The sequence below is a fragment of the Dipodomys ordii genome, unplaced genomic scaffold (assembly GCF_000151885.1).
Source record: "Dipodomys ordii isolate 6190 unplaced genomic scaffold, Dord_2.0 Scaffold104, whole genome shotgun sequence".
NCBI classification, from domain to species: domain Eukaryota; kingdom Metazoa; phylum Chordata; class Mammalia; order Rodentia; family Heteromyidae; genus Dipodomys; species Dipodomys ordii.
In genome coordinates this window covers 5,379,035-5,390,531 of record NW_012267320.1, presented here as the reverse complement: position 1 = coordinate 5,390,531, position 11,497 = coordinate 5,379,035, and the positions used below count along the sequence as shown (strand labels likewise).

The window sequence follows — 11,497 nt, the reverse complement described above, 5'->3', positions numbered from 1 at the left end:
AAAAAAAAACATTTGAATACATATCTTAGGGAGTAATCATAATATAAAAGTAACTTGCTAATTCTTCAAGAGCAACACTCAATTATTCAGTTTCTTTAGATGAAAATTGTTTCAAAATAAGGAGAAAAAGGAGAGAGATAAGGGATTATGGTGGCAAGGTATGTGTGTTCTCTATATGTGTGTGTGTGTATGTGTCTCTGTGTGTGTGTGTAAGAGAGAGAGAAACAGAGCAACTAGAAAGTTATTACAAAATCTTTTCCTTATGGATAAGTGGAAACAAAAAAATGGAAAGGTACATCTATTTGAATGATTTATATAATATGTGTGGTGAGGTCATATGGACTGAATAAACGAAATACAGACCAAGAGAAAAATCTTAAAATTGCAGAATTTGGCTAATGGAATTCTGACATAAGAACAAAACCATCCCAGTTATGAAGGCCTTGTTTATGCACTAAGTCGAGGTGCTCAGGATGCTGGGGGAAGCTCTCAGGGAGCACATGATGCTCACATGCCTGTGGTTCCCACCCACCACCCAGGGGTATAAAAGGCAGCTGGCACACAGACACATCCAGACTCAACAATCCCACCTTCTGCTCCTCTCACAACAGTCCACTCCTGACACCATGTGCTACTACGGCAGCTACTATGGAGGCCTGGGCTGTGGCTATGGAGGCCTAGGCTGTGGCTATCGCTGTGGCTGTGGCTGTGGCTATGGCGGCTATGGTGGCTATGGTTATGGTGGCTATGGCTATGGCTGCTGCCGCCCACTGTGCTGTGGAAGATACTGGTCCTATGGCTTCTACTGAGGAGTTCCCTCCACTGCTGAGCCGACTGCCTGTGTCCTCCTGTCCTGCTGCTGCTCTCTCCAAGCTCCATCACATGAAAAATTTTTGAATGACTTCAGAAATCCCAACTATACATCACACTATCTGAAAAAGGAAAACTAAATGGAACACACGGTGTTCATGTGGACCCACCATTATTTTTATTTTCATTGTGTGATGGTTTGAAGAAATATTTGTATATTTTATTATTCTATCAAATCTGAATCCATTCAGTAAAAAGACATATTATTAAATAAACCATATTTTACTACAAATATTGTTTCTTCAGAGTTAATGAAACGATTTACATCCATTTGACCATCTTGTCTGAGTGTGGATTCCAAATTGTAATCCATCCAAATTAAAACAGAAAATATGACAAAATCCAGAAAATCCTTTCAGTGTCACTGTATTAAAAGGTTAGCAATCCTCTCTCTTCTAAATTAATTTTATTTATAGACAATATTTGGCTCAGTTTAATGTTTTTCAGATTCAGACTCATGTGGTTAGTAAAAGATCTTTTCTTCTTACAGTGGTATTGATTTACAACAGGTGTATAACAATTCATTTTTAAGTAATAAGCAATTGTGTGTTTTCTTTTAACAGTAAATCCTATCAGGAAAACAAATGTATCTATTTTTGTTGAATGTATAAACAGACATAATATTTCTGTAGATGTAGGCTCCTGAATTTTGAATAGGTAAAATCAAGGGGTTTTCCAAAAGGATCATTCCAGTTCACAGTCTCTTTCTAATAATACTTCTAATTCTTCTACAGTTCTGCTAAACCTGGTTAGGAGTTTTAGGATTTTTCACAATTTTAATCATTCTACTAGATACCTCTGATTATATATCCAAACTTAGATAACATTACTGTACCAATTGACACAAATGCAGAAGATCACACACACATACAATTCTTATTTGCTTTTCTCATATATTTTTCTGAACAATAAAAGTCTAACACACTTATATGTATTTTCCTTTATCTTTTAACTCAACTCAAAATAACTTACAATAAATAAATAAATGTAAATTCCACACAACTAGCTCTGATAACAGTTTATTAGGCAATAGTGATGAAATATCACTCCTTGATAATATACAGGCAATTTTTCCCAAATAGTTTCTACCTGAGTTTATCCAAACACATGGATGAGAAATCCACTGACACAGAGAACTATTTTCTTTTCCTAGGAGAAAATGAAGTTATGTTGAATGATCTGTTACCACTCTAAGTTATGCTTCACTACATTTAGTTCAATTTCTCTATATATTTGCTTTATTTTCCTTCTGTGCGTATGTATGTGTATGTGTTTGTTTGGGTTCATGTGTACATGTGTGTATGCATGTGAAAGAGAGGAGCAGTGACAGGGAAATGAAGAGAAATTACACACAAACAGTCAATGAGAGAGTATTGAAGAACAATACTGTCTTAGGATGTCTCCTCGGGTGTTACCTTCAAGGATCTGAATATAAAACTTTCACCTAAGGTAATGGAATTTCCAGGAAATTCAGAAATCACCATGGCAATTGATCAGACTATTAATTCATGGAAATACATCAAATTATTTTTTGCAATGCTGGGAAAAGAACTTAAACCCTTGTACTATCCAAGCAACAGTTCTATCACTGGAGTCATGCAACCAGTCTTTTTTTATTGTCTCAGACTAAATTTCAAGGATTTGTCCATTAATCTTGGATAGCTATTGTCCTTCTCTCCATGCTGATTAGCTAAGATTATAGGCCTATACTACCACACCAGGCCTTACTATAACAAATTTGTAAAGATACTTTTGATCACCAAAATAGTCCTTTATCCTGACACCTAACTATCCTTTTCTTTGTTGATATTGACACCTTAAGCACTGGTTGTTATCTCAGAAAAGAGAATATTTGCTCTACGTACATCACTTAAATTTCCCTCCATACTACAAGTCAGTGATGTCAGTACAGATAGAATGCTGTGTGGTGGATGCTGGCTATTTGATGTTTGCTATGAAATTTTTCCAGAAATGATGTCCGTTCATCAGCTCAGATCAACAATCCTCAGTGTGCTGAGACATTGGAACCATCTCATAAAATCATTTATTTTGGAATCCACATTTTTTGAAATCCCCAACGGATGTCACATGCACATGAAAAACAAGTATCTATGACATTATGAGATAGCTACTAGATAAAGGAATTTTGCACAAAGTGGAGTACAGGACTTCTTATTTGATTTTCAAGAAAATGTAGCATTATGCTCCAAGAAATTTACGCAATATAATATTTTAAAACTCAACACTATTGATGAAACTCTGAATGACAAACAGGCTTTGTACTTCATTTGGGCACTTGAAAATCCATCTTAATTATTGGAAGGAACTTTTAATGTATATGTGTGACTATACCTCTATCCACTGAGGAGGAAAATGCTTTATTTTCCATTAAAAGAGAACAAAATATTTTCTATTCCTCTCTAAAAATTAAAATTTGTATTTTTACTTATAGATGTAGTTTGTAAGATGGTACTTTCTGGAAAGTTCCCAATTATATGCTCTTAAGAACAGATTCAGAATAAATCTCAATATATTTACAGATTATAGTAACTTGCCCTGAAATGATTATAACATAAAAAAATAACTAGCAAATAGTTCACAATCAAAACTCTATAACCCAGTCCACCTAGATGAAATATATTTTAATTTATTTTATTTAATTTATATTTAATAACAAGAAGAGGCAGGAGGGAGATAAGTGGCTTGGGCAGCAAGGTATACAGAGAGAAAAAGAGAGAAAGAGGGAAAAAGAAAGGAAAGAAGAAAAGGAATGAGTGAAACAGAGAGACAGAAAGTAGAGGGTTAAAACAAAAATTTTTCTATAGGGGGAAAATGGAAATAAAAGAAAATATAAAATTTCTATTTTCATAAATTTCATCTTAATGTGCAATGAGGTCATAAGTATTCAAAGAACTAAATATAGAACTAACTAGAGCCTTAAAAATGGGACAAGACTTTGGTTCTTGAACAGATCATGGAATACTGGCATAGGAACAAAATCAGCCCAGTTATGAGAGCCTTGTTTATGCACTAAATCGAGGTGCTCAGGATGCTGGGGGAAGCTCTCAGGGAGCACATGATGCTCACATGCCTGTGGTTCCCACCCACCACCCAGGGGTATAAAAGGCAGCTGGCACACAGACACATCCAGACTCAACAATCCCACCTTCTGCTCCTCTCACAACAGTCCACTCCTGACACCATGTGCTACTACGGCAGCTACTATGGAGGCCTGGGCTGTGGCTATGGAGGCCTAGGCTGTGGCTATCGCTGTGGCTGTGGCTGTGGCTATGGCGGCTATGGTGGCTATGGTTATGGTGGCTATGGCTATGGCTGCTGCCGCCCACTGTGCTGTGGAAGATACTGGTCCTATGGCTTCTACTGAGGAGTTCCCTCCACTGCTGAGACCATTGCCTGTGTCCTCCTGTCCTATGGCAGCTCTCTCCAAGTTCCATCACCACATGAGAAATCACGGAATGTGTTCAGAAATCCTAGCTGTACATCCAACTCTCAAAAAAATCTAATTGAATGCATAGTGTTCATTTTGGCCCATTATTTCTTAGTGGATTGTATGCTAGCTTGAAGAAATATTCTGTTCATTTGTATTGTGGGGTAAAATGGGTCCAAATGGAAATCTCAGATTTTGTCAAAATATAGATTTTATTAAATAAACCATGTTTTGCTATAAATATTATATCCTGTGAATTTATAACATTTGCTATTGGTGTTGGAGGGATGGGATTGATGCACTGAGAACTAGAGGGGGTATTATCTAATACAATACAAAAGTATCATTTTAACAATTATTAAATTAAGATTATTAACTAAGAGAAAAAATGGACAGAAATCTGCTCACTGAATTAAATGTACAACTGGATGAGCAACTTGTTGAAATAACAAAAATGCTTCTTTACCTCCTGTCATTTTGAATTGTAGAGAATAAGCAGAATTGTGTGCCAATCATTAGTACAAAATATAACTCACCCTAGGGAGAAAAAACAGAAAGGATTAGAGCACCTTGAAAACCCCTCCATGTCCCTGAAATAGTCTGTCATTTAAATTAGGTTTTTTGTAGATAGAAGTTAAAGTTAAAACAAGTTGGTTCAGTCTTCCTTATTTTTGCTCTATTTAAAATTTCTGAGATTCAAACTAATGAAGACAGGAGATCGTTTTCTTATTTCTGTCTTGCCCCATCACAAGCCGAGGATGCAATTCATTTTCAAGCAATAAGCAGTTACAAATTTTTACTTTTTATATTAAATCAGATCAGGGAAACAAATGTGTCCATTTCTACTGAGTATTCAAACCGACCTAAATTTTCTGGAGGTAGGTGTCTGAATTCTCGTTGCAAATGGCTAAATATTGAAAGTTTTCCCCAAAGTAATTATTCCAGTTCACATTCTGTTTTTTTAATAGTATTTCTAATTCTTCCTCATCCATGCTAAGCCTGGCTATATTTAGGTCTTAAACAATTTTTGTTATTCTAGTTAATTTACCTAGTTATATATCTAAGTTTATAGATTTATAAAAGACACATGTGGGGCAGGAGGAGGATGGAAAGGGATAGGAAGGGGAAACAAAGGAGGAGGCTACAATGCTTGATAAGAAATGTATTATCTTGCCCATGTAATTGTAACCCCTCTGTACAGTATTTTCACAATAAAAAGGAAACAAATACAGAAATGGAAATGCAGACATAAAATTCTTATAGGTTTTCCTCATATATTTGTCAACACAATAAAAATCTATAGACATAACCTACATATATTTTCTGGTATCTTTTAAATCAACTCTTCATGAATTATGATGCCAAAATCAATGCAGGTCTCTGTCTCTGTCTCTCTTTCTCTCTCTCTCTTTCTCCCTCTCTCTTATCTATCTTTTGGTTGTTTCAAATAGAACTTTATGCTTTGCCCAGGCTAGTCTTGTTATACTCCTCTGCATCTGGGTAGCTATGACTATAGACATACACTACTGCACCAAGACTGAATACAACCAACTTTCCGAGATACTTTAGTCATGGAAATAGACCTTTATATTGTCACTATATACAGTCAGCCCTGTCTTTGTTTCCTACTGACACCTTATTTTTGGACCAAGTTAATAAGCATGGTGCCTTAAGAGAGAGAGAAAATCTGCCACATACATCACATGATCTCCCTCCATGTTACCTCTCAGTGAAGATCAGGACTGGTAAAAATCCTGTCTGATGCTTGCTGATTACTCCATATTTGTTTTCCTTAATAAGTTTTTTATTGTGAAAATACTGTACAGAGGGATTACAGTTACATGAGCAAGGTAATGAGTACATTTCTTATGGAGCGTTGTTGTCTCCTCCTTTGTTTTTCTCCTACCATGCCTTCCCTCCAACCCCCACAACTTAACTACTTGCCCCCCAGCCTAAATTGTAAAGTTTGTTTTTCAACACAGTATCTTGTACATCTCATTGTTACAATGGGGAACCTATATCCTTATTTAAACATTTTGTTTTTTTCCCTTCCCCTCCCCAAATTATACCAACATCAAATACAGTGAAAACAGGATTATACCATGGAAACAACTGCCCGATAAATAAGTGGGCTAAAGACTTAAAGAGAAATTTCTCTGAAGAAGAAAGAAGGATGGCCAATAGACACATGAAGAAATGCTCAACCTCCCTAGCCATAAAAGAAATGCAAATCAAAACAACATTGAGATACCACCTCACCACAGTTAGAATGGCAAAAATCAAGAAATCTAATAACAACAGCTGCTGGAGGGGATGTGGACAGAAGGGAACCTCATTTCATTGTTGGTGGGAGTGTAAACTTGTTCAACCACTTTGGAAAGTAGTATGAAGGTTCCTCAAAAGACTCCACATAGAGCTCCCCTATGACCCAGCAATCCCACTTTTGGGCATTTACCCTAATGTTTACAGACAAGACCACACTAAAGCTACCAGCACGACTATGTTTATTGCAGCATTATTTACCATATCTAAGATCTGGAACCAACCCAGATGCCCCTCAGTAGATGAATGGGTCAAGAAAATGTGGTATGTATAAACAATGGAATTCTATGCCTGCATCGGAAAGAATGACATTGCCCCATTTGTTAGGAAATGAAAAGACTTGGAAAAAATTATACTAAGTGAAGTAGGCCAGGCCCAAAGAAACATAGGTCCCATGGTTTCCCTTAATTGTAATAACTAGTATATGTCTGAGATAAGCAGAAAATGACAGGTAAGTTGATGTTAGGTGAAATGTACCCCAAGATAAGGACTCAAATGGTTTTTCTTTCTTGGTATTGTTTCTAACATATTTATAAGGTGATTTTTTTTGTTGCTTTGTATGTCCCTCCCCCACAGTATAACCCCTGTTTTCACTGTATTTGATGTTGGTATAATTTAGGAAGGGGAAGGGAAAAAACTAATTGTTTAAATAGGGATACAGGTGGACTCATTACAACAATAAGATGTACAAGATGCTATGTCAAAAAATGAACTTTACAACTTTGGGGGCGAGTTGGGAGGGCAGGGACAGTAAGGGGAAACAAAGGAGGAGACAACAATGCTTGATAAGAAATGTAGTCATTACCTTGATCATGTAATTGTAACCCCTCTATACGGCATTTTCACGATAAAAAACTTATTAATAATAATTTTAGGAAGACTACACATAGAGCTCCCTTATGACCAGCAATCCCACTTTTGGTTATTTACCCAAATGATCACAAATAAGATCATACCAAAGCCACCAGCACAACTATGTTTATTACAGCATTAGTTACCATAGCTAAAATATGGAACTAACCCTGATACCTCTCAATAGATGAACAGATCAAGAAAATGTGATACACACACACACACACACACACACACACACACACACACAATGGAATTCTATATCTCCATCAGAAAAAAATGACATCACCCCATTTTAGGAAATGGAAAGACTTGGAAAAAATTATATTAAGTGAAGTAAGCCAGGTGTGAAGAAACATAGGTCCCATGTTTTCCCTTATTTGCAATAACTAGTCTCAGACAAGAAAAGGTCAAAAACTATGTACATGTGACCAGATAAGATGAAGTTAATGAAATGTACCCCAAGATAGGGATACAAGTGGTTTTTTCTTTCTTGCTATTGCTTCTTAGGTACCCAGTGATTTTTTTTGTTGCTTTGTATGTTCCTCCATATTTGTTTTTAAATTTTTCCAGCTATCATCCTGTTCATAATCCAAGGGCCTTAATCTTCAATGTGTTAAAACACTGTATTTCCCTGCATTTGCAGGGAAATGGATGGAGCTAGAAGGAATCATGTTGAGCGAGGTAAGCCAAGAGCGAAGAGACAAACGGTACATGGTCTCCCTGATAAGTGGCTGATAAATCCAAAATGTTAGGTGATACGACAAAACTAACAGGACTTAAGAAACAAAGAACTCCTGCTCATCTGGTTGAACCACTACTAAATATCCCCACGCTGCTGATCACATGTATGGTGTATAACATGTGAACACTGTTATATATTACAGACTGTGATAGACAATTTGCTCCAGGAAAGTTAGAATGAACTTGTGACTTAGAAACTATGTAATCACTTAATCACAATCAAAAAAAAAAAAAAGAACTTCGGGGAAGGGAGGGAGGGAGGGGATGGTAGGGGGAAAACAATGGAGGGGCTAACAATGTTCAAGAGGAAGTGTACTCATTACCTCACTCATGTAACTGTAACCCTCTGTATAGTATCTTTACAATAAGAAAAAACACTGTATGACTCTAATATGAGCATTTATATTTCTGAAACCATTTTTCCTTTGCTAGGTCCCCAAAATGATATCAATAATTTCAATTTTTTCTACCACATCTCTAGAACATCATAAAACATCATTAGATTAGCAAGTTTACACAAAATTGAATGCAAGTTGCTTCATTGATTTTTCTAAAAATAACATTTTGCCCAAAGTTATTTACCCCAGACAATAGCTTAAAAGCCAACACCATTGATGAAATCTTAACTGGCATCACTCTTAACTGGCTTCCAATTTATTTGGACAATTGAAGTTCGATTTTAAATACCAGAATAAAGCCTTAGGATGTGTAACATATTATATGTGTTTATATGTCTACCCACTAAAGATCTAACAAACAAAAGAAAGCAAACATTATATTTCCATTTGTAATATGCAATGTTGTAGAATTTATAGCTATGTTCTATAAGGTGGTCATTTATTTTCTGGAAATTTTCCACTAATGTATGTTAAACAATGGCTCTTGAATAGCCTCAATCATATTGTTACTTGCCATCAAGTAATCATAACATAATCATTAACTACCTCATTGTTTTTGAGCAATAGAGCAGTACATGAGACTCTAGATGAAACTTTAAAATGAAATAAGAGAAGGGTAGGTGATAGGGGAATGTCATAGTATGGTATAGATAAGAAAAGGGAGAGCGTAAAGAAGAAAGGGAAAGAGGAAGGAATGAGTGACAGAGAAGGAGTCAAGACATACTCAGATTTTTGTATGTTTGTTGTGTGAGAGAGAGTGGAAGGTGACCACAAGGAATGGAAACAAAACAGAATAAAAATGGAAATGGAATACCTATTCTTATGGTTGACATCAGACTGTGTAGTGAGGTCACATGCTGTGAATAAACAATATAGAGTCAGGGTAAACCTTAGGCTGGAAGAATAATTTGGTTCAAAAACAGATCATAAAATTCTAATATAGAAGCAAAATTATCCCAGACATGAGGGCCTTGTTTATGCACTAAATCGAGGTGCTCAGGATGCTGGGGGAAGCTCTCAGGGAGCACATGATGCTCACATGCCTGTGGTTCCCACCCACCACCCAGGGGTATAAAAGGCAGCTGGCACACAGACACATCCAGACTCAACAATCCCACCTTCTGCTCCTCTCACAACAGTCCACTCCTGACACCATGTGCTACTACGGCAGCTACTATGGAGGCCTGGGCTATGGCTATGGAGGCCTAGGCTGTGGCTATCGCTGTGGCTGTGGCTGTGGCGGCTATGGCGGCTATGGTTATGGTGGCTATGGCTATGGCTGCTGCCGCCCACTGTGCTGTGGAAGATACTGGTCCTATGGCTTCTACTGAGGAGTTCCCTCCACTGCTGAGACGATTGTGTCCTTCTGTCCTACTGCAGCTCTCCCCATTGTCCTCAGAAATCCCTACTAAATCTAAATTAAATTAAGGTGTTGAATTTGAATTGTACTGTGTAATGGTTGCAGATTTTTTTTCATTTTGTACTTTAGTGTAAAATGTGACCAAACTTGACTCTGTTTTCTTGTAAAGATTTATATTATTAAGTAAATGACATTTTACTACTTTATCAAATATTGCTTTATTGTTTTATTAAATTATTACATTATTTTTCTTTGTGTCTCATGAACGTTTTAAACATGGATATTTCTGTTGCAATGGTTAGCACATTTAAATATATGTAAATTTGAATACTTGATATTTTTTTACAATACCAAAATTGGATTATATCAGTTAGTGTTCTGCCCTTGAGAGATGTTTCTAAATTTTAACAAAAGTAGCTTTCCTACAGAATGACTGTGCAGACTTTCTGAGTATCAAAATGTCAGTGGAGTGGCACTTGAAATATTCCCAAATTATTCTAATGATTTTAAGTATGTTTGTACCATATAGTGTGTGATGCATATCAAATATTTGGACTATATTTTCAATACCATTTATTAAAATTTTGTCCATCAGTCATTGTACTATACTTTTGATATACATAAGGATAGAATATATTGTTATTTCTGGACTGTATTCCTCATGTGTAATTTTATACATCATTTTATAGTACACAAATTTCTCTACTGAACATTAATTATGGTTCTACATGTTTCTATAAGTTTTTAATTTTGTTCCTCTATATTGTATCTGCAATTCTTATATATTATATTTCTATATAACTTGTTGAGTTACCTGGTCAATCATAGTAAAAAAGAAAAACTAGCAAATATAACTAAGAATTATATTATGTTATTGATAAAGCACTAAGAGAAAGTCCTCAGATTATTTTGGTCTTTTAAAATTTTCCTTTGTAAATATTTTTATGAATCTTATCAGCCTTAAATGTATTTCATTGTATTCACTCCCAGGTTAATATTTTATGCTATTGCAAATAAGTCATTTTTATTTGTGGTCCTCAAGAAAAAAAATCCCATAGAAAATAGCAAATCAATAAATTTTAATGAAGCTGAGTTATATTTTTCAAAATATAAATAAAATTGATAATGTAGTGATAACTACATTATTCATTATAAAAAAAGGTAGAAGGATAAAATGAAGTCAGTAATGAATAAGTGACTTTAAAGAATCAAGTTGAAAACTTTATAATAGTTTAAAGGAGTATAATAAAATATTATATGCCCACAATCAGGTTATTTAGAACAAGTATATTTCTAGGGAAATAAAACCCATTAAGACAAAATCCAAAAGATGTAAAATGCTTAAACAAAACAGAAATTACCAGGAATATTTTATCAGTAATCAAAAGATTCCAAGAATGCTTTGAAGCTCAGAATCAACTGCATTACATAAGAAATCTACAACATATTCAAAGAATTAACATCAATCTTTCTCTCATTTACTCCTGAAATGTAGCTGGGAAA

At 35.4% G+C, this 11,497-nt stretch overlaps 3 protein-coding genes across 3 annotated transcripts; all 3 read left to right on the top strand.

Moving 5' to 3' along the window:
• Positions 1 to 626: 626 nt before the first annotated feature.
• On the top strand, positions 627 to 809 carry LOC105994090 (keratin-associated protein 20-2-like). Its single transcript, XM_013027503.1, has one exon. The coding sequence runs from the start codon at positions 627 to 629 to the stop codon at positions 807 to 809; it is 183 nt and encodes a 60-aa protein (XP_012882957.1).
• A 3,263-nt stretch (positions 810 to 4,072) lies between these two features.
• On the top strand, positions 4,073 to 4,255 carry LOC105994086 (keratin-associated protein 20-2-like). Its single transcript, XM_013027500.1, has one exon. The coding sequence runs from the start codon at positions 4,073 to 4,075 to the stop codon at positions 4,253 to 4,255; it is 183 nt and encodes a 60-aa protein (XP_012882954.1).
• A 5,533-nt stretch (positions 4,256 to 9,788) lies between these two features.
• Positions 9,789 to 9,965, top strand: LOC105994085 (keratin-associated protein 20-2-like). Its single transcript, XM_013027499.1, has one exon. The coding sequence runs from the start codon at positions 9,789 to 9,791 to the stop codon at positions 9,963 to 9,965; it is 177 nt and encodes a 58-aa protein (XP_012882953.1).
• The last annotated feature ends 1,532 nt before the right edge of the window (positions 9,966 to 11,497 follow it).